The sequence below is a fragment of the Schistocerca americana genome, chromosome 6 (assembly GCF_021461395.2).
Source record: "Schistocerca americana isolate TAMUIC-IGC-003095 chromosome 6, iqSchAmer2.1, whole genome shotgun sequence".
Lineage (NCBI taxonomy): Eukaryota > Metazoa > Arthropoda > Insecta > Orthoptera > Acrididae > Schistocerca > Schistocerca americana.
In genome coordinates, this window is record NC_060124.1 from 439,374,910 (window position 1) to 439,400,312 (window position 25,403).

The 25,403-nt window shown below is 41.5% G+C and overlaps 1 protein-coding gene across 1 annotated transcript in view; it reads right to left on the reverse strand.

The window, feature by feature from the left end:
- LOC124620197 (nuclear pore glycoprotein p62-like) overlaps positions 1-25,403 on the reverse strand; it is a 654,879-nt gene that overhangs the window by 103,724 nt on the left and 525,752 nt on the right. Inside the window, exon 2 of the mRNA XM_047146865.1 lies at positions 12,577-12,648. Within this exon, the coding sequence (XP_047002821.1) occupies positions 12,577-12,648 (72 nt within the window). The remainder of the gene's footprint in view (positions 1-12,576; positions 12,649-25,403) is intronic.

The window sequence follows — 25,403 nt, forward strand, 5'->3', positions numbered from 1 at the left end:
ATATTTCGAGCAACCATGTCTCATGAAACATTCTGTAAGATATCACGTGTCCTGCGATTTGACAAGAAATCTACTAGAGAGGAAAGACGACGTACTGACAAACTTGCCGCAATTCGTAGTATTTGGGAGAAGTGGGTAGAGGTCCTTCCTAAACTGTATAATCCAGGAGAAAATGTTACTGTTGACGAGCAGTTAGTAGCATTTAGAGGTCGCTGTCCATTCAAGCAGTATATCCCAAGTAAACCGGCAAAATATGGGATCAAAATATGGACCATGTGTGACAGCAAAACTTCATACGTACTGAAAGCCCAAATTTATACAGGAAAGGTGAGTGGAGCGGCACCAGAAAGAAATCAGGGAATGAGGGTGGTATCTGATCTCACTTCTGAGTTACGTGGTCAGAATATCACGTGTGACAACTTTTTTACGTCGTACAATTTGGGGCAGCTGCTTCTGAAAAGGAAATTGACTATGTTGGGAACTATACGGAAAAATAAGCCGGAGCTTCCACACAAAATGACCAACAAGGAGGTACACAGCTCTTCATTTTACTTCACAAATGACACTACTGTGGTTAATTATATTCCTAAGAGACACAAGAATGTTGTACTTATGAGCACTCTCCACCATGATGCGGAAATCAGTGACAGGGCTGATAAGAAGCCAAAAATGATTTTGGACTATAATTCAACCAAAGGTGCTGTAGACACGCTTGATCAGTTATTAGGTACATATACATGCAAACGAAAAAGTAATAGGTGGCCAATGATAGTTTTCTACAATATTCTTGATGTTTCTGCTTATAATGCATACGTTTTGTGGATTTCGGTTGACCCTAATTGGAATGCAAGCAAATTGACTAGAAGGAGAATATTCTTGGAGGAACTTGGAAAGTCACTGATAAAAGAACATATTGCATCAAGAACGCATTTCCCAAGAACAGAAGATTCTTTGAGAATGGTCACAAGCATCCAAAACCCGAATGATGTGGGTGGTGTGTCAGAATCGGTAACAACAAGAAAATCTACAAAACGTGCACGCTGTAAGTTCTGTCCATCAAGTAATGACAATAAAACAAACATGGTGTGTGGAAAATGTAGTAAACATATTTGCAAGAAACATGTAACCTACTTGTGTCCACAGTGCAAGCAGTAAGAAAAGAACTGTAGTATTTTATAAGATGATTGTATTGAAAATTCTGTTGTTTCAAATTTATGTGAATACTTGTGCCTAAACTACAATCAGTAAGAAGAGAGGATTCTAAAGTTGTAGTGCTTTCTATGTTGGAATGTAATAAAAAAACTGTAGTGTGTTCTGTACTGTAGTGTGCTCTAAGATGAATATCTGTAATGACAACTGTCTGTTGTTAGAAAATGTCAATACTTACGTCTAAACTGTCAACAATAAGAATAGAAGTATGGAAAAACTGTAGTGCTTTCTAAGTTGAATGCCTGTAATGGAAACTGTCTGTTGTTTCAAATTTATGTGCATATTTAAATGAAAAATATCCCTCAATAAAGTTGTATGCATTGTTATTATTATTATTATTACCATTATTATTATTATTATTATTATTATTATTATTACTAACAAGGTACTGGAATAGAACAACAATGTCGATAGCTAAAACTGTACCAAAATTTATGTTTCTAAAGCATTTTGATATGTCGGGTCATATTGACCCGAACAGTATATATGTCAAGTAAAAGTGAACAGAACAGCAGGGTTAAAGAATGTCATTTATTACTGTAAAACACTTATTGGTGCCGATGGTTGTAATGTTGATGCATTAAGTTGTTCTGAAAGTGGTGCTGATATTCAAGACAATAATAGTGGGTTAAAAGCTGTGAGCTACCTGCGGAAGTTAACCCTGCATTACTGAGCAACTGTTTTACCACGTATCCAGTCTAGCTCCAACCAGACTAACATTAACAACCAAGCGCACGTACACAGGCCGCACAACGGGTCGGCATACTTCGGATCAGGTCATCGAGCTGTTGTTAGGGTATAGCCCCCCATTCTTGCACCAGTCCTGTTGTAGCTCCTCAAATGTCCTCGGGGTGTGAAGACGAGCAGTGATACGTCGACCGAGAGCATCCCAGACGTGCTCGATGGGGTTTAGATCTGGACAACAGGCAAGCCACTCCATTTGCCTGACATCTTCTGTTTCAAGCTACTCCTCAACAATGGCAGCTCGGTGGGCCGTGCGTTAACATCCATCAGCAGGAAGGTGGGACCCACTGCAGTCCTGAAAAGGCAGTCATACTGGTGCAAAATCACGTCCTGTTAAACTTGACCTCACTAATTACACGTTTGTAAGACCCTGAACTATAGGTGGCGTTAATCCGTTGACTCGACAACTTGGAGCAGCTTGTTGACAGGTAATTGTTTTAGTTATATGCTGCATGAATCTTACAGTCCCCCATCTAGGTTATGTAACGGATCCTAGATTCCATTAATTGCACAACAAACTGTTGTAATTACAATAATGAAATGATATACTGTACTGTCCACGTGATGGTCAAGATCTTTTTCGTACGTCTTGCAACGAAGCTACCAGTGCGCATACGTGCGCTGCTACAACTGTGGAATAGTTCAAATGGTTCAAATGGCTCTGAGCACTATGAGACTTAACATCTGAGGTCATCAGTCCCCTAGAACTTAGAACTACTTAAACCTAACTAACCTAAGGACGTCACACACATCCATGCCCGAGGCAGGATTCGAACCTGCGACCGTAGTGGTCGCGCGGTTCCAGACTGAAGCGCCTAGAACAGCACCAATGGACAACACATTTGTTAGATGCTGGTGCAACAGGAGGATCTGTGGCGCTTGGATGTTAAAGTTCTTCAGCAGGCTTGATGAGCTTTAAGATGAAAAAGACACCAGGATATCGATCAATATATCCAGAGCTGGTGAAGTTTCGGCCCCGAAAATGCTGAAGATGCTAAGACGGCTGTTTGAAACAGCATTAAATGGAGATGATGTTCCATCGGAAAGAAAAACATGTTACGTAACAATGCTGCGTAAGAAACGGTCACGGAATTACCCAAATAATTGGGGGATTGGCGGTGACCCGTTTCGTTGGGAGACTGTATTCGAAGGTACGAGAAAGAAACAATTCACAAGCAGCAAGAACAGCAAGCAGGATTCCGAACAGGAAGATCGTAATGGAAGCCATCTTCACAATGAAACTAATGTTTGAAAAACGCACAGAAGTTGGAGACGCTTGTACCGTTGACTCACCTAGAGAAAGTATATGATAATGTATCCACCAAGAAATTGCGGGATACACTGAAAGAGACAGTTAGATCAATGGTTGATAAATGGTGAATTTGTATGAAATTAACACAGCGAGACTAAGGATTGAAAATAGCTGGACTGAAGAATTCAGTGTGAATAAGTGTCTGCGGCAGGGATGTGGACTGTAACCGACTCTCTTCAAGCTGTATCGAGGAGCAATCCATCAGACTTGGCAAAGAAAATGCCAGTTATGGGAGTAATAGTAGAGGACAGTAGCATAATGTTTAGCCCGTATTTTGCGGATGATGAAGATTATATGACCCATATGACCTAGGGGGAATTATTTAATAATCAGGGCAGAAGCAATGATAAAATGACTAGTAGAATTAATAGTCGTATTAAGAGCGCTCTGTGGAACAAAAATGTAAGAATAACTGCAAAGAGGAGAATGTACAAGACTACAGTCCAGAGGGTAGTTTTGTGTGGAGTAAAAGCCTGGGATGTTAGCAAAGTAAATATTAATAAACGGCTTGCCAATGAGATGGATTACTTAAGGCGAAGCTCAGGCTGTACTAGGACAGAAAGGAAAACACTCTGACCACGGATGAAAATGGATAAGAGTATCTGTGACGACATCCAACAAAAACAACTGATGTAGTTTGGCCATATGAGTAGGATGAATGAAGACATGATAACAAATACGATACTACGATGGAGTGGAAAAAAGAGTGAAAAAAATGCCTCTGAGCACTATGGGACTTAACATCTGAGGTCAACAGTCGCCTAGAACTTACAACTACCTAAACCTAACTAACCTAAGAACATCACAGACATCCATGCCCGAGGCAGGATTCGAACCTGCGACCGTAGCAGTCGCGCGGTTCCGGACTGAAGCACCTAGAACCGCTCGGCCTCCGCGGCCGGTCAAAAGGAGTCGTCCACGACGCAATTGTTAAAATGATGTGTAGGAGACAATGGAAGCAAGGTATATGAACGTTCATTACAGCCAAGACGGAGGAAGATGGTGACTCGGAGTCGGCAAGCGGCTCCAGCCGTAGACAATCCGCAAGAGCAAGAAGAGGAATTGTATAATAGCGCCATGTAGCTATGCCATATAGAAGACCAGATGACCACAGTAGGTGCATTATTTAACGCTCCTTTGTAATATTTGTGAGTATGGTCTTTATGTTTGTTTTCCAGTAGAATTCCTATTTTTGGCTTCCGATTTTGTGTTGCTCTGTACGGTCTGCTCATCTTATTGTTAGGGGAAAGTACTCCAGCGACGTCGACAAGGGTACAACTAATGATACAAGTATGGATCAGTATCTGAAAATTGGTGTCTCTAGCAGTGTACTCTGTTACTTCTCAGCGTCTCACAAGAAAGATAAAATACAGTAACCCGTTTTTCACTTCATCTGCTGGAATAAGCACGGGAACGCTAGCATACTTTTACATTTTAATATTTTCTGCACTCTCTGCTGTGCATAAATCCACCTTAATAGCAGCGAGAATGTAAAGGACTGTCTTGTTCCTCATCTCCCATTTCTAACAAGTCGCATGTTTCTCAGATGATAGAGGAAAGAGCAACGTGTTTATACAAGTAGTACATTAAATATTGTGCCTGTTTTCCGCTTCATTTGCAAGTGTTAATGACCCTCATAACGCTATTATTTCCAATGTTCCATATACATTAGCGAGCAACAAGTTGCGCTTATTCTTTGTGAAATGAAATTCAAGTACCTTGGGTTTGACTTACTAGCAACATTCGCGCGATAGACGTACAACATGTCTCTTTTGCAGCAGTAGCTTCTGGGATCTGGGCGAAGTCCCTGTGGGATTCACACTACATTTAACATCAGATCCATTGCACCACCACTTAATCCCGTGAACACCATCGGGCCGGAGCTTCGCAGACATAAACTCAGGAATTAGTGGGAACGCAACCACACACTCTCGCCTCAAGCTGAGTACTGAACCTGACGTCGTTAAACACACGGACTATCTTTTCTAGCAAACATAATCTGTCATTTTTGTATCAGTGGACGCACGATTCTGTGCAAATGTTATAATTATTGAAATCTTCCTGTGTGTTTCTGAATGTGTTCACATTATTGTCTACATCCAATAAGTATTTTCTTTCCTGAAATATGTAACGCACCGTTAACTTAGATATTTTTTCCAGAGTGACTGAAATATGTCATTAATAAGCCTCTGTATAAAAACGGTGATATTGGTGGTATCAATAACTACCGATCCGTTTGACATCATTCAAGTTGTGTTTTTTTTCAGTAATATCCTACATGGACAACAGTATTATTGTTATTAAATCACAGTATCTCAGAAGAATACTATCTACACATCCATACGCCAAGTTTTAGAAACTTTAAACAAGGAAATAGCCCCTGGAAGTATTTCCTACGACCTATCGAAGGCATCTGAATATGTGAATCACAATACCCTCTTAGAAGAAATGAAGATACGGATAACATAGAATATGTACAAAACCCAGGAGGTAATAATAAGAGTAGACGGCCAATAACGAAGAGTTCGGATTTATAAAGTCTTTCCCCCTAGTGTTCAGTCTGTACACCGAAGTAGCAGTGTTGGAAATGAAGGAAAGATTCAGAGCTTGAGTTAACATTCAGGGTGAAGGGATATTAATGAAACAATTCGTTGATGACATTGCTATCCTGAATGGATGTAAAAAACAATTACTTGATACGCTGAATGGAATGCAGAATCCACTGAGTACACAATATGGATTGAAAGTAAAAACGAAAGTAGTGAGAAGTAGCAGAAATGAGAACAGCGAGGAACTAAACATCAGTGTTGATGGTCACGAAGTAGATGATACTAAGGAATTTTGCTACCCAAGCAGCAAAATGATTAATTACGGATGGAGCAAGAAGGACATCAAAAGCAGAATAGTACTGGCAAAAAGGGCATTCCTGGCCACCAGGAGTCTACTTGTACCAAACGTAGGCCATAATTTGAGAAATAAATTTCTGAGAATGTACATCTGGAGCACAGCTATGTATGGTGGTGAAACATGTACTGTAAGGAAACCGGAACAGAAGAGAATCGAAGCATTTGAGGTGCGGTGCTACAGGCGAATGTTGAAAATTAGGCAGACTGGTAAAATAAAGAATGAGGAGGTTCTGCGCAGAATCGGAGAGGAAAGTAATATGTAGAAAACACTGACAAAGAGAAGGGTTAGGATGATAGGGAATGTGTTAAGGCATCAGCCAATGACTTCCATGCTAGGAAGACCTCCAGCAAATAATTTAAGACGTATGTTGAAAATCCTACCTTGAGGTGAAGAGGTTGGCACAGGAGAGGAATACGGGGCGAGCCATATCATACCAGTCACAATACTGATGAAAGACCCACCGAAAAAAATTAAAAAAATAAAAAAAACCACACTAGTATGCAATTGGGTTGAGTGTGATAACGAGAAGAGAGAATGGTTGACGAAGAGTGGAGACAGCGAGGTGGAAAAAGGAGATAGACAAAGATAGGAGGAGGTAATGTGCAGAGATAGAGGGGTGGGGGCAATGGATAGAGAGAAAAGAGAGGAAAGAGGACTAGATGGACTAAGACAGGGGGAGGAGGAGACAGCAGAGAATTGGGGATATCGACGTGAACAGACAAAGGGGTATGAAGAAATGGACAGACAAAGATTAGAGAAGGTGTGGAGGGGAGGAGATGGGCACAAGAAGGGAAGGGGTCGAGATTAACATGGAGTGAGGAGGAGGATGTGGGCAGAGAGATGTTGAGGAGGAGGTGGACACTGAAAGGAGACGAGGAGATTGATACAGGGGAGATCAGAAGATTGACAGGGATAGGAGGATTGAGGAGATGTACAAAAACAGTGGTCAGAGGAGATGGTCAGAGAGTGGAGGTGGAGGAAGTGGTCATAAAATAGTGTTGGTGGAGGTGGACAGAGAGAGGGGGATCGACTAACAGAAGATTGGAATACGTACTACCTGGACCAAGCAGTGTACGCTGCTAGTGGGTATAGAAACTTGTGTGAGTTATAATTTATTCATCAGACTGTAAAGTGTATTTTCAAGATACAGTTGTGCCATACTTTCTACAACCAAATTTAGGATCAGAGGTTCACTTCAGCATTTCACAAATGTAAATACTGCCCTCTACTCGAAGAATGACAAACGATCGACAAACGAGTGCCATACCTTTCCAAAATACATTCACAGCTGTTGCTATAAAGCGCCCCACTTCACCCAAAATGATTCGAAGGTGAAGCCATTGGACTCTCTTCTACAATCTCCTACAAAAGATCGAATACTTACTAGAGACCAAGTGACTTCGGTCCCCAAAGTTGCCTGGTCGCCTTTTACGATAATCCACGACTGAGACAGCTCATTGTTAAGAAATGGTTTACTGGTGTGCTGATGATCTGTGTTGCTGATTAGTGAAATTTTCGACATGTTTTCACAATTGCGTTGTGAATCAGAGAGCAGGCTAGCTACACTGGGATAATCCTCACGCCAGCCATATGATGTGGCATATGCCTGCCACAGACCTTAAACTTTTAGTTACTGTAAGCAAGAATAAGGCAGCCCAAGTTTCTATCTTCATTCACGAAGATGATTATGTTTTGAGAAATGGTCTGAAATATTTTGAAACAACTTGCAGATTATACTGTGACAAAAAGGAAGTGTTACAAAATCGACTCACGTACTTCACGCTTGCTCATAACTCTCGTCTTACATCGGTCTCTTATGTTGCAGGTTACCTATCCTCTCTAATGAGTTGATCGCCTTAAGGTACAAGAAACCTTCTGTTCACAAGGAGGTATCATCTGCAGTAGTCTGACGGAGTTATACACCTTGTCTCCCATTTCATAGGCCTCTGGTGCCAGATTCTCCTGACTTGATTCCATGAGTTGTGGAGCAGCAGTTGTATTTTAACATACCCTATCTATTTTTGTGGAGTTCGTTACTGCGTGTTGAGGAAATCTTACTCAAGCAGCAATGTGGTAGTCTTCACATCGAATACCTATTGAGAGCAACTCAGTAAGGAATCTCAACAATCGCGATTTTATTTTCCCTGTGACATGGATTCAGATCACTATTGGAGCCATTATCACCCATAATTTGTGTCCAATAGGAAAAGATCTGAAATCTTCAGAGCAAAGAGGAATCTCGCGAAGTCGGGTCTGGCAGTACGTGAGGATCTGACTTCCGAAATACTAAATATTTTGAAGAGCGCGATTTCGAAATTTGGGTTACAGGGCGTATAGACAAATGACGGCAGGACAATATTTAAGACCGAAAACGGAAAGAGAACGATTTGCAGTGTTAGTGAACTCGAAAGCCCGTGCTTTAGAAGCTAAATCATGTCTTATCATGCTGCCACTAACCTGTATGTTTATATTGTTTCACTGTCAACCATAACTTAATTAATGTATTATCAAATTTTTCGTTTCTCCACATAACTATTTTTTATCTCTAACTGTTTTCTCATGTAATTTTGTTATTAATTGTATTATCAACTTTTCGTTTCTCCGCATAACTATTTTCATCTCTAATTGTCTTTCTCATGTAATTTTGTTAATTATTATATAAGGTAGTCTCACTTCCATCTTTAATTAGCAACCCACCAACATACTTTGTTGTTATCCTCATAAGTGCAATTAATATCACTATACCGTTACGTGCAGATTACTACCGTTGTGTTTAGCGAAATTCCTTCCCCTGCCAGCCCACGGCTACTTCCAGAACCGTTGCAGACCTCGCTGACCTTGGCCGCGGATTCCGTTGCGTGCCTGGGGACCCAGCCCCTCCCTTCTCCCAGGCGCTTTCACTGCACAGAACTGGGAGGACACTCCCTCACCCCCTCTCCTTCACACGCCTTCCGCATTCCTCATGCCAGACCCTCTTGTCACCGCTAACCACGACCCGCAAACATCTGTTGGCAGTCTCCTCGGGCAATCAACACCTGAACGCACCAAGCTGCATGTTGCACATGCAAATATCCAATCTCTGCCAGCATACTTCGACGAGTTCAAATATATATTTCAAACAACTGATACACACGTGATACCTTTGTCAGAGACTTGTCTCAAACCAAGTATTTCTACAACTCCCGTAAACCTAGATGCCTATATCTTTCTCAGACACGACAGATGCAACAGGCGAGGGGGCGGAGTAGCGGCGTACATACGCTCTGATTTGTCACCTAATGTACTACATACATCCGACAACAATGTAGATAAACAAGAGGAATATATGTTCATAGAGATCAAATCCCTTAACAGAAAGTACTTAATATGTGTCCTTTACAAACCTCCTAAAGTAGGTGGGTTCGCCTGCTTCGAAACAGCGCTCTCTAGTCTCGAATCCTCATATGAACATGTAATTATAGCAGGTGACACTAACTTTAATTTTCTGCGCAATAGTCCTTCCACTGGAAATTTAAGACGATGCTTTCTTCCTCAAATATGACGCTACTTCAGCTGGCACCTACTCATTACACGACTACCAGTCACACTTTCATAGATATATTCGCAAAAACTCTCCAAACAGAACAATCCGCACCTCTCAAATATCTGCGCCTGGCATGTCTGCCCATGACATCATTTTCATGACGTATTCCCTAGAATGTCCTAGAAAGAAACAAATACTGTCCACATACCGAGACCTCAAATGCATAAATATGCCTGAACTCGAATCTGAGGCACAAGAAATAGTCTGGGGGACGACCTCTACTCCCTCATGGACATAAGCGACAAACTCCAAGATTTCACTAACATAATTTCTCAACTATATGACAAATATGCTCCAATAACCAGAAAAGTAAAAAGGAAACCTGCACCTTGGCTGACTGATGAACTAAAACAGCTCATGAATCTCAGAGACGCTGCACATCGAGCATACAAGATACATCCTACACCCGAAAATTATACAGTATGGAAGCAGAAACGAAACATACTCAGTCAAGCGGTGAGGAATGCTAAGCTGAGGCATGCCCGTACATTAACTGACAATAGATGTAGAGCAACCACAATTGAACCAAAAAAAAAAAAAAAAAAAAAACAGAGAATAATTGATTAGTTCATGGGGATAAACGAGTGTACCAAAGAAAAATTCTATCTACAGCACATCACTTGCAACACTGTCAAGAAAGCCATAATTCGTATTCGATCAGCATCTACTGGACATGATGGAATCACTGTCCAGATGGTAAGACTTATTATTGATCAACTACTGCCCTCTATAACAGATATTTTTAGCGATTCATTAATCACAAGTGTTTTACCTGAGGCCTGGAAACTGGGACAAATTAAACCACTGCCTATAAAGGACATCGCAATAGCACCCTCTGACTACCGCCCCATCTGCCTTCTTCCTGCACTATCAAAGGCATTAGAATGTATAGTCCATGACCAGCTCACCAACTACCTAACTACTAACAGGCTACTAGACGAATACCAATCAGGTTTCCGTAAACATCAAAGCACAACATCCACACTGATAAAGGTGACAGATGACCTGAAACTTGCCATGGACAGACAAGAAACGACTAGCATTTGCTTCTTAGATTTCAGCAAAGCATCTGATACTGCCGATTTCGACATCTTACTAGCCAAACTTAGCGATCTAAATTTCTCACTAAGTGCAGTGCAATGGTTTCGCTCGTACATGACGTCTCGTCAGCAACGCATCCTGTCCGGGAATATAAAATCCCAATGACGGTAGGTAGTGTCAGGCGTTCCCCAAGGCTCAGTAGTAGGTCCTATATTCTTCTCTCTGTATGTCAATGATGTGTCATCGGTTCTGACCTATTGCTAATATCATATGTATGCCGATGACCTCAATTGTATCAAAGTGCGAAACCAAGCAATCTTAAGAAAGCTATTGAAAATATCAATACTGACCTCGATGCACCATCAAAATGGGCACAGGACAAAGGAGTAAAACTAAACCAATCTAATACCCAAGCGGTACTTGTTGGTCACTCTAAGCTCATTAGACCAAAATATTGGGAATCCGTACCATCTCTTATCCTAAATGAAACAAACATTAACTTCTCTCCCTCAGCAATGAGTATGGGAGTAACAATAGATGAATACCTAAATTGGACAGAGAACGCAACTGCAGTGTGCAAGAAAGCATCAGCTTCCCTTCATGTCCTAAAAAATTTAAAAAACTCTTCCCTGTCGATCTGTAAAAGAAATTAGTACAAACGATTATACTCCCAATCATTGACTACAGCAATATTATCCTACAAGGCCTCTCTCAGGAAAATTCGCGACGTCTGGAACTGGCCATGAATGCCTGCGTCCGATATATCTGTGACGTTTAACTTTTTGATCACATTTCACCAACATATGCAAAATTGTCCTGGCTGCGTTAAGACAAACGCAGAGATTTCCATACACTCTGTCTCATCTACTGCCTTATAAATGTACACTGTCCCTCATATCTCTCCTCGTCCTTAACGCTTATGTGAGAACAACCTGACAGAAACACACGTTCCCATCATAATCAAATCCTCTCTGTTCCACTGCACAGCTCAGTCACCTTCTCCAAGTCCTTTCCGGTAGCGGGAACCCGACTCTGGAATAACCTTCCTCGTTATGTTAGAGAACTTACAAAGACGTCCGGCTTCAAAAAACAGTTAATGACGTATCTACTTAAGCAACAGTAATGCCTACCTCTGTACATGAATGCACTTCACCTCATTACTTCCCTCTTTCCCCCTCCTTAAACCTCCCTTCCCCAAAACCCGCTATACTAGTAAACATCTACGTTACACACACCATATTAATGAACATCTGTACAAGTCTTCATTACTATAGCCAATTTTTCTCATGTTTATCATTATTATTTGATTTTTTTTTACTGTTATTATTATTGCTTTTATCATAATTTGTATGTATAACACCTGATGTAAAAATACTGTGAGCATTTACTTTATTAGATCTTAGTCATTACTCTTTACTCATATTGAAGTGATCTAATTTTCTTATTTAAACTATTGTCATGATGTAACTCTGATGTGTGAATTGCTGCGTGTGTGAAACACTGGTCGGATGTAAGAGAGGGCCTGATGCCCTAATATGACCAGGTCAAATAAATAAATAAAACTTCATGTAAGCAACCTTCTTGACAACCACCATTAGTGACTATTTACAACCTTGATACTGTCTTAAAACTGGAAGGAACATGTCCCAGAGGTACTTGAGGAAAGTAAGATAAATTTACACGAAATTCACACTTGCCCTAGATTAACCTTCTTAAATTAGTTTTTAAACATAATCTGTACAAATTTAATTTCTGTTTGTGGGTATCAATAAAAGCATACCTGGTCTGGATGGTGCGACAGCTAAGGCAAACAGGACGTAGAGCCACTGAGCGGATGACGCCCACTGCACACCTGAAACACAAGAGAGTTCCGTGTCACTGGATGCGGCACGCTGTCCCCGGATTTCTGGTCACGTGGAGTGGATGTGCACCAGGGGCCTCATACAAAACAGATCGTAAGCCTAGGCAGGAAACGTGGACTCAGACACAAAGAAATTACAAGCGTTTGTTGCGAGCGGTCGTTGCTGCAAACCAATTGTTAAAGCTGAAAAATTTGCGCCGGACTATGACTCAAATCCGGGTCTCCGGCGTAGTCGGGAGATCTGCTCATCACTGTCATGGCTTGGAATATTCTAGCACGCTACGTGTCAGAACCAAACATTACAATCTAGTATCCTTTTACATTATTCATCGATTCTCGTTGTAGACTGTGTCTGGTGCGCATATGCACTGAAGAGATCATTGGGTGAGTGGGGTTTCTATTATTTCGGACATGCCTGAAAGAACAAACAGCACGGATACGAAACTACCTGGCAGATTAAAACTTTGTGCCAAATCGAGACTCGAACTCGGGACCTTTGCCATTCGCGGGCAAATGCTCTACTAACTGAGCTACCCAAGCACGACTCACGCCCTGTCCTCAGAGCTTCGCTTCTGCCAGTATCTCGTCTCCTACATTCCAAACTTTACAGAAGCTATCCTGCGAACCTTGCAGAACTAGCACTCCTGAAAGAAAGGATATTGCGGAGACATGGCTTAGCCACAGCCTGGGGGATGTTTCCAGAATGAGATTTTCACTCTGCAGCGAAGTGTGCGCTGATATGAAACTGGCAGAAGTAAAGCTGTGATGAGGGGAAGTGAGTCGTGCTTTGGTAGCTCAGTTGGTAGAGCACTTCCCCGCGATAGGCAAAGGTCCCGAGTGCGAGTCTCGGTCCAGCACACAGTTTTAATATACCAGGAAGTTTCATATCAGCGCACACTCAACTGCAGAGTAAAATTCTCATTCTTGACCACAGATACGAGTAAATAAAAGATAACTGAACTAATTTCAGTAGCATCTGCTATTAAGCTCTCCGCCGCCTAATTAAGCATTAAAACCCCTGTAATGCACAAAAATGCATCTTTACGCTCCATTGTACACATTGTCCTACGTCTTACATAGTCTAAATAAGTTTTTTCCATAAGCTTATTAAATCCAATCATACCTTTCTGAATGACAACGGCAACTCTGAGCTGTCTGTTATACTTTGCACACAAAGAAAGAGGTAGAAAGGTGCTTTTTTGTATGCCGGGCTACACCGTCCCAGACAACGAAAATTTGTGTACAATGCATATGTGGATATAATTTGACATCTAGTAAATGAGGTTTTCACACAAGCAGCAATATACACTGTATATTTCTCTTTGGTTACTATAATACCACACTACTGGACAAAATAGTCCTTATAAGTTCATCTGAGATTAAAGTGTGAAATTTCATGGTGGTCACCCTTTTGGCAAGAAAGTAGATTCATTGAATACGAACTTAATGAAGATTCCACCTTTTCTGAATGTATTCAGACTGAAAACCATCCCGATGATCAGTAATATAATGCTCTCGATACACAGGAGTAGAAAGATGACATTAGAAATGAGGCATGTGCGACAGTATCACAATTAAGTACTGAATGAATAGAATCACTTCATCTACGAATGGTGTAGGCTGATGCATTGAATTGTAGTTTGTACCACCACCAGCATTCGAAACCAGATCCCCAGCTTACTTGGCAATGCACTAATCACTACACCTCACTGACCCTGCAGCTGCAGCTGTAACTGATTTAGTAGCTGCAATACCTACACGGATTACCCTAGTATGTCTCCCTCCCCGATAGAAATTCCACTTTTGCTGCAGCCCATTGCTGTACCCCTTTTAAACTTGCATCAATGTTACAGGGGCTCTCCAATATTGGAATAGCATCTTAGCAATGAGCGAAATAGGGTTAAACCTTCCCGTAGTGGTATGTTAATCATATGCTCTTCAGTCATATTGAGTCTTACCTATATTTACGTTACTGATGCAGGCTGAGGCGATTAATTAAAATTTGTACCAGCACTGGGATACATGATGATGAGAGTTTAGAATAGCAAAATGCTGACCTGTGAATTGGAATTAAAATCGGAGAAGGAGATGTACTAGAATAGTCAGTGCAGCTGTGGTGGTGCACTGCCGTGTGGCGCAGTGGTTACTGAATCTCCCTAATAAATGGGAGACCTTGGTTCGAATTCTCTCACTGGATTTAAGTTTGAGTTCATTTATTCAACCTACATCATCATTATAACTAATGGTGAGACTTCCGTGTCTCACAAACACGACCTTTGTATGATTAAAATACGTTTAGTTTTTGACCATTAATCGTGTTTCTTCAGTTGAGCGTCATAAAGGAACAGACAATAGCTATTGTAAGTAGCTTACGTAATGTAACGTTATATGTTTAATAGAAACCAGCACAAATCATTATCTTTGAATGATAGTCACTTTCAGAGTACTTTGAGAATTTTGTTTGCGTTTGTGGAACTCAGTTGACAAATGGTAATGGCATCGCGAACCGAAAACCCTATAGTGATCAAATGCAGTTGTTAAATAGCGTCGTCTTCATTAGATTGATTCTTTTGGCTGGTTTTAAACATTCACTTTCTCTCGGATGTCGTAGGTTATATGCATCGCGAACCGAAAACCCTATAGTGATCAAATGCAGTTGTTAAATAGCGTCATCATCATTAGATTGATTCTTTTGGCTGGTTTTAAACATTCACTTTCTCTCGGATGTCGTAGGTTATATGAGAAGCTATTGTGTGTTCAAAATATCCTTCAATAGTCGCAGTGAAAAATTGGAGAAAACAGTGCTGTATTCCCACTTACGTATGTTAAAGCAGCCTGATAACGTTAGCAATAATCATGTTATGACGTAGCCATATCGCACAAAAATTTTAATTGGTAAAATTATTCGATACACTTATCAAAAGGAAATGAATACTGTGTCAAGCTCAAGTTTATTTCGTTGTAATGCATGGTTCCGCTCGGAGGACAGTGCTTAATACAATTAATAATAGAGCGAGGTGGCGCAGTGGTTAGCACACTCGACCCGCAATCGGAAGGACGACGGTTCAATTCCGCGTACGGCCATCCTGATTTCAGTTTTCCGTGATTTCCCTAAATCGCTTCATGCAAATGCGGGGATGGTTCAACCCCCACAATTAATACTAGGACGTAACTTGTTCCGGTTGCCACTTGAGAATGGTAACTGTTTTCCTTGATACTGAAGAGCTGTTAATATATCTAGAGCTCTTAATATATCTATACTGCTGACTTCTACCATATAATTTTAATGACTTTCACAGAATAAGTTGCCTTCTTGCACAGCACATTTTGTACGCTATATACCAAGTCAGTTAGGCTGCAGAGAGCATTTGTAAGTCTCACACGACATCAGAGCTGATAAAACCTCGAAGACTTTGTTTAAACTACAATCTGAAATTATGAACTAATTTTCACAAATAACCTTATCTCAAATCCAAACAACTACTACCTGAATCTGGTTTAGAAATCCGAGATATCAAGATGTTATTACTTATCGAAACACACGAAATCTTAGCTACGAGCAATATAGATTTTGAAATACTGAGCCTATAAGAATTTTGAACAAATTTTGAGGAGAAGAGCTACAAACTTAACATGATACTCAAACTCAGCAGGCATTCCACTTTCTATCAGTCTTTACATAACCACATAGCATTTTCGTGTCCTTTCCACACAGAGATAAACAAAGACGGTGAACATATTACCTCGACAAGGATGAAGGAGGAAATCAGCTCTGACCTTCTAGAAGGAGCTATTGTTGCAATTGTGACTTAGAAATGGCACTGAAAATTTACATCCGTATTGCCAAATGTGGATATGTGTACAGGGTTCCCTGAGTACAGCTCCCACAACTCCATTTTTGTAAGCAATAATGTAACTTCCTTAGCTGAATCCAAATTCACAGGGAATCTGATAAACTCTGTTATAATAGTACAAACGGCTAGGATATTGAACGTTTCTTTCAGCTTTAACTAAATAGGAGCGTTCCTTAAGGAGCAACAAGTCGTGTAAACATTTTATTTGATGTATACCATCCATGAAAGTTTTTTCATTTCTGACAGTAACTCATTAGGCCCTTTCATAAAACACCTTAATATCTAGTTAGCACCGCCCCACGATTCCGTTCACGCAACGCCATACGACTGAATCCATGATGACTTCGTATTATTAGAATACACTGCATTAGTTCTGTTGGTGGTAAACATTGTCCTCTTACTTAATTCGTATTGGCTTTATTCCAAGAGTACATGTGACCATAATTCATACGTAAGAAGAGCTAATTGATTGTTATTATGTAAGGGGCAGTGTATTGAAAACGAGACAGATATAAGAAAGCGAACATATTATTATTTCAAAAATAATCGACATAGCTGTTAATATATCTATACTGCTGTCAGACAAATGGGAAAATTCCTTCATGGAAAAATGTTTTTGTAGCCCACAGAACCAAGATTGTAACAGGACCTCTGCGACCAAGCAAATCAATGGCTCCAAAAATACGGAAATCGTATTGAGGAGTGATAATGACTTTATGAGGTCGTATAAGGGTTTCTCAGCGAAATTTCTGCAGTGCATTTCAAAGAGCCTTGGCAACATATGAGCAGGTTCGTACGTTGCCAAGGTAGCTTGGTACCCTGAAGAAAGATATTCGTGGCTGTTGATTTCCTTCGGCGGATAAGGTGCACGCCTGGGTCAATCATGGTTCCGTGGGGAACTGCTAACATTTTTTTCATGAAACCGTTTACCTTCTTGTCTCATAGTGAAATAAATGTATTGACAGTTACGGCGACAACTTCCGAAATAATAAACAGTTTTCTTAGATTTTTCCGCACCTATCATTTTCATTTGTATTCCCTTGTACTTATTGTAAGTCGTTTGACTTATTATTATTTCAGGTATGATGTGCAGTACAGAATACAGTCCTACGAAGTTGATACTGCAGATAATACAGCGTCAGTCATATGCCGTTGTGCTGTTCATTTTTAGTGACGTCTAGCCCATTTTAAGTTATTCCCAGAAAGCATAACAAATGTCCCACCACCTAATCATTTCATGCAGTCATTGTTTTCTATATATTCCTTTCCTCGTCATTTCAGCACAGAATCTCCTCATTTCTTATCACTTCAGATAATTTGCAGCTATCGTCCGTAGCCCCACATTAAAAATGCTTCGCCTATCTTCTTTTTCGTGTTTGCAACTGTCCCACAGTCCACGATTCACGTCCATGAAATACTGTAACCCGGACGTGCAATCTCTGAAATTATTTTCTCTGGTGTTACCAGACACATATCAAATCCTCTTTAATTTATTCCAAGAATTCCATCGATTTCTCTATAATGTGGTATTAAATTTTGCAGTTGTGTTCAGCTCTAATCTCATCTCTGATACTCCTCATTACTTTCGAATTTATTTGATTCGTTTTCGCAGTCTGTGCTCGTTATAGTGTTCATTCCATTCATTGGGACTTTTAATTTTTCTCTTTCTCTGAGGAGAACAATGACATCAGTGAGGTTTACCGTTTATACCCACTGATATCGAATATATATCCCACATTCGTACTTTTATTTTCTACATTGTTAATTAATAGGCAGCTCGCACAGTATGGGAGAAGTTTGCATTCCTGCTCTGCATCATTTTAATCCGATGACTAACGTCTTGGAATTTCATTCTTACTTTTCCCACATGGTTCTTATAGGTGTTTTATACCACTCGATTTTCCTATAGCACATATCTAAGTCCCTGAAAATGTCAAACACCTCTCATACTGAATATTAACGCTGAAGAACCTCACTTATACTTCCGTAGAGCGTCCAGTTCTTTAATATGTTTAATCACTTTGGTACACTCACCACTAATGGAAGGGACAAAGATTCAAAGAACTTTGTGAGTATTGATAGATTTGTAATATTCAATGATGGGAAATTTTAACGCCAATATCTGTGCACCAAGAAAAGGTTCTGTCTAGAAACAGCCTGACCAGCTATGATCCAAGACTAATCTCTTCACAAGCGTCCTGCTTTATGTCAGTATAATTACACAAATAGGACTTTACTTATACCAAAGCTTTTGTGCAATTTTCGTGAAGAAGTTGATAGAACAGTGAAACACTGTACAGGCTGCAGAGGACAAAGAGCGTGTAGGTGTCTATTCTTTGTCGTTGTTTCCCTTCCTCCAGTGGAATATCTGTTCGAAAATGGAATACCTAAACTCGTATACCCGCGACTTTCACTTGATTTTTTCCCCTGAAAACTTTCTGCACTTCTTTAGACTTAAATCAGGCCTCGAAGAGGAACATTTTGAGAATGCAGAATCGATTCATAGCATTTATCGCATTCATACCAGTTATCGCGAATCTCCAGCCCAGCACAAAGTCTCAAGTGAATGGAAAATGTGCAGGTGCTTACAGTGTATAATAAAGGTTTGAAAGGCAGGTCCCAGCGGAGGTTTCAGTCCTCCCTCGGGAATTGGTGTGTGTGTTTGTCCTTAGGATAATTTAGGTTAAGTAGTGTGTAAGCTTACGGACTGATGACCTTAGCAGTTACGTCCCATAAGATTTCACACACATTTGAACAACATAAAGGCTTGAAAAATATGTAAAAATCTGCAACCTCTAAGGGTCACCTTAGAGGTGACGAAACCTGGTCAAGGTATATAGAAAACCAATGCAACCGGTTGGCAGATTTTTACATATTTTTCAAATATGTGTATACGGTTGTTGCAAACGTCAGCCATGTTCAAAGTTGTATAATAAAGGTATAAAACTGGATTCTAAAGCGGCCAGCCTAATATACATGACCTCTGTTTGCTGCATAAGGCTTGAACTTATTCTGAGTTCTAATTTAATAAACTTTCTTGAGACTAAGAGTCTTATGCCCACGAATCAGCCCGGTTTTAGAAAGCATCGCTGATGCGAATCTCATCTTGCCCTTTTCTCACATGTTAGAGTGAGCACAATGGATGAAACCCAACAGGCGGATTCCATAGCTCTAGATTTCCGCAAAACATTTGATACGGTACCCCATTGAAGGTGCCAGCATATGGAATAAGATCACAGATATGTAAGTGGCCTGAAGACTTATTATTTAATAAAACCTAGTATGTTGTCCTAGAAGGCGAGTGTTGTTCATCAGAGACAAGGGTATCGTCAGGAATGCCCCACACTTGTGTGACAGAACCGCTATTGCTGTCTACATACAAAAATGATTTGGCGGACGGGATGGGAAGCAATCTGCGGTTGTTGGTAATTATCCCGTACTGGTCTGCATGGTGTCAAAGTCGAATGACTGTAGTAAGATACAAGACTACTTAGACAAAATTTACAGGTGGTGTGATGAACGGCAGCTACCCCAAATGATGAAAAGTGTAAGTTAATTCGGATGAGGAGGAAGATCAAACCTAAAACTTTGGGATACCGTGTAACTAGTCTACAGCTTGACGCAGTCAAGTCGCTTAAATATCTGGGCGTAACGTTGCAAAGCGATATGAGGTGGAACGAGCATGCGAGAACTATGGTAAGTAAGGCGAATGGTGAACTTCGGTTTATTGGGAGAATTTGAAGAAAGAGTGGCTCACCTGTAAAGGAGCCCGAATGTAGGACAATGGTGCGACCTATTCTTGAGTACTGCTCGAGTGTTTGGAATTCGTAGCATGAAGAAAGACATCGAAGCATTTCAGAGGCAGGATGCTAGATTCGTTACCGGTAGGTTCGAGCATCACGTCAGCGTTTCGAAGTGCGTTTGGGAACTCAAATGGGATTCCCTTGAGGGAAGGTGACTTTCTTCCCGAGAAACACATTTGAGAAAACTTAGAGGATTGGCATTTGAATCTGATTACCGAGCAGTTCTACTGCCGCCAACATAGATCGCACGTAAGGACCACGAGGATAAGATACGAGAAACTGGGGCTCATAGGGAGCCTAAAGATAGTCGTTTTTCCCTCGCTGTGTTTGCGATTAGAACAGGAGGTGAAATGACTAGTATTGGTACAGAGTACCCTCGGTCACGAAACGTATGGTGGCTTGCGGAGAATCTATGTAGATGCAGATGTAGATACAACGAAACGTAACGGTGATTTATGATATAGCTTCAATCGAAGTTTTTCCGGCGTCTTACGTAGTCTCTCCCACCAGTGTTATGTGTGTGTTATCTGATATCGATGTAGTCCTAGAGCTGATTGAACAGAAAGTATACATACAAACAAGGCAGAAATATTGACATGTTTCAGATTCATTCCCCTCATAGAGCCTAGCACGAAGAAATAAGGTTCAAACCCTCATTAACTACCGCCATATTGATGTTTTTAGGCTACCCGACACAGATACAAAATACACATTGCACAGAGATAGGCTGGAAAGATAATGTTTGCTATCCATTCCCTCACTTCATGTAGACAGTTGTTAAACAATGCCATAAATCTCATAATATAATTAGTGTCTCATGAATTATTTTGCAAAGAATTAGTAGAAACCTGAATTTAATAATGACATCTACAAATATAACACAGGAAACAAAATAGTCTCCACTATCTCACAATGTGAGCAGTTATAAAAGTATTTGACGACTATCCTTGCAAATTATCTACTGGAAAAAAGTAAAATTATGAAAACAAACTGAAACTTCTTTTAATTTATAACTCCTTCCATGCTAAATTCGCTTTGTGACCAAAGGTATCCGGACACCTGGCGCCCTCCATCGGTAATGCTTGGATTCAAAATGGTGTTGTCCCACCATTAGCCTTGATGACAGCTTCCGCCTTCGGTGGCATACGTTCCATAATGTGCACGGAGTGCTGCACTGAGGAGAGGTATCGATGTCGGGCGGTGAGGCCTGGCACGAAGTCGGCGTTCCAAAACATTCCAGAGGTGTTCTATAGGATTCAGGCGAGGACTCTGTGCAAGCCGTATCATTACAGGGATCTTATTGTCGTGTAACTACTCCGCCACAGGCCGTGCACTATGAACAGGTGCCCGATCGTTTTGAAAGATGCAGTCGCTGTCCCCGAATTGCTCTTCAACAGTGGGAAGCAAGAAGGTGCTTAAACATTAATATAGGCCTGTGCTGTAATAGCACCACGCAAAACAACGAGAAGTGCAAGGCCCCTCCATGAAAAACACGACCACACCACAACACCACCGCCTTCGAATTTTACTGTTGGCACTACACACGCTGGCAGATGTCGTTCCTCGGGAATTCGCCATACCCACACCCTGCCATTCGATCGCCACATTGTGTACCGCGATTTGTCACTCCACACGACTTTTTACAATGTTCAGTCGTCCAGTGTTTACTGTACTTATACCAAGCGAGGCGTCGTTTGGCATTTACCAGCGTAATGTGTGGCTTATGAGCAGCCGCTAGACCATGAAATCCAAGGTTTCCCACCACCTGCCTAACTGTCATAGTACTTGCACTGGATCCTGAAGCAGTTTGGAATTCCTGTGTGGTGGCTAGGATAGTTGTCTGCCTATTACGCACTGGGACCCTCTTCAGCCGTCGGCGGTCTCTGCCAGACAACAGACGAGGTCGGTCTGAAAAGAATGCCGGCCGTGGTAACCGAGCGGTTCTAGAAGCTTCAGTCCGGAACCGTGCGACTGTTACCGTCGCAGGTTCGAATCCTGCCTCGGGCATCGATGTATGTGATGTCCTTAGGTTTGTTAGTTTTAAGTAGTTCTAAGTTCTAGGGGACTGATGACCTCAGATGTTAAGTCCAATAGTGCTCAGAGCCATTTGAAAGATTTTTTTTTCGAAAAGAGTGGAGCTAGGGATGTTTCGTGAATGTGGTAATCTCGCGTACAGACGTATAACACAAGTGACACCCAATCACCTGACAACTTTTGAAGCCCGTGAGTTCTGCGGAGCTCCCCATTCTGCTCTCTCCCCATGTCAAATGATTACTGAGCTCGCTGATATCTAGTACCTGTCAGCAGGTTCCAGCACAATGCTACTAATATGAAAAGCGTATGTTTTCTGGGGGTGTCCGGATACTTTTGATCACATAGTGCATGAATTTCTTCGTATAAGTTATGCGCTTAGGTACCATTTACTTAACGTACTGGAGGTTGTGATTAAAGACAAATTACAATATTTGAAGAGACATTATGTAGCCATGTTTATCCATATAGAGCTGAGACACACTTGCTCCAGAAACTACCGTGCGGTACACGGGGGAGGGTATGAAGTAGTTCTTGTTCATTTTGCAAATAGAACGAGGGAGAAGCAGTCGTCTGAAAGCATCCGCACGAGCTCTAATTTTTTCTCATCCCCGTGGTTGGCGGCAGTAGAACCGTTCGCTAGTCTGCTTTAAATGCCGGTTTTCTAAATTTCCGAAATAGCGCCACACGGAGAAGAGATTCATCATCCTTTGAAGAATCCCCTTTGGAAACCACAAGGCATCTTCGCAATTCCTGCGTGCTGATCAAACCTACCAGTAAAACTGAAGCAGCACGTCTCTGAACTGGTTTGATCCATTCCTTTAATACGAAATGGTGGGGATCCTAGGCAAACGAGGAATCCTGAAGATTGTTTCGCGCAAATTTTCTATACGCCTTCTCCTTTATAGATGAGCTACAAGTTTCTAGATTTCGCTGATTCAGTTCCCCTGATAACAAGGTGATGTTCTCGTTCCATTACATATTGCTTTGCAACGTTACGTCTGGGATCCTAACGATGTGACTGCGTCAAGCAATACATTACTAATGCTGAAAACGAACGATTTTTCTCATTCATCCACATTAACTTACATTTTTCTACATTTAAAGCAAGCTGCTATTCATCACACCATCTAGAAACTTTGCCGAAATCATCCCGTATCCTCCTACAGTCATTGAACGACGATATCTTCCCTCGTGCCATAGCGTCTTCAGCAAACAGCCGTAAATTGCTGCTGACCCTGTCTCTATCCACGGAGGAAACCTTACTAGATGTCACAAATATGGTTCACGGAAGACGCAAGTAAATATTTGAGTAATATCGCTATGAAGTCTTTCTCGATGGCGTCCTTCGATAAAAATTTATCAGTTAACGTACCTCTCGGAACATGGGTAAAAATACTATCTTTTGATGATTGTTATTAAGGATCCGTCATCATTTCATCAAATTTCCGTACATTCCTCACTCACACTGAACACCTCCGAAAGTCTACACCACACTACTCCAATAATCCTACAGTTTCCCATCTCCTTCCCTCGTAAACTGCCGCGTACCAACACGCCCTCCAAATAATCTCTCAAAGGAACTTCAAATATCTCACCCTCCCAGACCAGGCATTCAGCGAAGACATTCATCCATCCTGCAGCTATAAGTTCACCTCTCCCCCCCCCCCCATTATCACATTTCCCTTAGGCAGCTCATTTTACCCATCTTTCGTTCTTTCCACATCCCCCTTTCAAATATTAGCCTCACTAACCCCCCTCCTCCCCCCTCGACTACCCCTCATCATCAGTCACTCCTACCCCTTCAATACTATGCTCCAGTCCTCCATCGTTATTTAAAGGCGCTTCAGTCTGGAACCGCGCGACCGCTACGGTCGCAGGTTCGAATCCTGCCTCGGGCATGGATGTGTGTGATGTCCTTAGGTTAGTTAGGTTTAAGTAGTTCTAAGTTCTAGGGGACTGATGACCTCAAATGTTAAGTCCCATAGTGCTCAGAACCATTTGAACCTCCATCGTTATACCGGCCTATTCTTAACCGCTTCAACTACAGACTCCCCATCCCAGGCCAAGTCCTTCCAGTTTTACTGACAGAGAAGTACTTCCAGGAATGAGATTTTCACTCTGCAGCGGAGTGTGCGCTGATATGATAGAGCACTTGCCCGCGAAAGGCAAAGGTCCCGAGATCGAGTCTCGGTCCGGCACACAGTTTTAATCTGCCAGGAAGTTTCATATCAGCGCACACTCCGCTGCAGAGTGAAAATCTCATTCTGGAAACATCCCACAGCCTGTGGTTAAGCCATGTCTCCACAATATCCTTTCTTTCAGGAGGGCTAGTTCTGCAAGGTTCGCAGGAGAACTTCTGTAAAATTTGGAAGGTAGGAGACGAGGTACTAGCAGAAGTAAAGCTGCGAGGACGAGGTGTGAGTCGTGCTTGGGTAGCTCACTTGCCAATGAAAGGCAAAGGTCCCGAGTTCGAGTCTCGTTCCGGCACACAGTTTTAATCTGCCAGGATGTTTCAGAGAAGAACTTGTTTTAAATATATAAAAACTTCCACTTTATTTTCATCTTAGAAAATTTTTAAGTTTACGCTAAATATTTCACCTTTCTGTTCCTTCTAATTTGTTTCAGTTGTCATTTGGCTCAAAAGTGGGTTGAATGAACTGCTGACACCCCCTCTCCCCAATATATGGTGCGGGGATTGAAATAGTAATGAAGAAAAAACTTACTGGCCCCATCATCGCAGTCAGGTGCTAAGTATGGCTGCCGAAAACTTGTTTCCGAATGTGTTAACGTATTTAGATACACCTCAGAAACGTGTCTGGCAGAACTTCGGAGGTACCCAATTACGCTTCAGAACTTAATCAGTCGTTTTCACGACGTTATCAGCAATAAATGGAAAACCGCTAGCGACCAGGTCCTCAGAGAGTAGCGAATAGTCTCAGCAGCAGACGGTAGACCTCCGACCAAGCGGAGTGGCGAGAGGCAGCAAGAGGGCGCGCCGGCTGAGTGGTGTGTCTGAGCAGAGGGCCGTCCATTAGTGGTGGCTGAGTGTCATTAG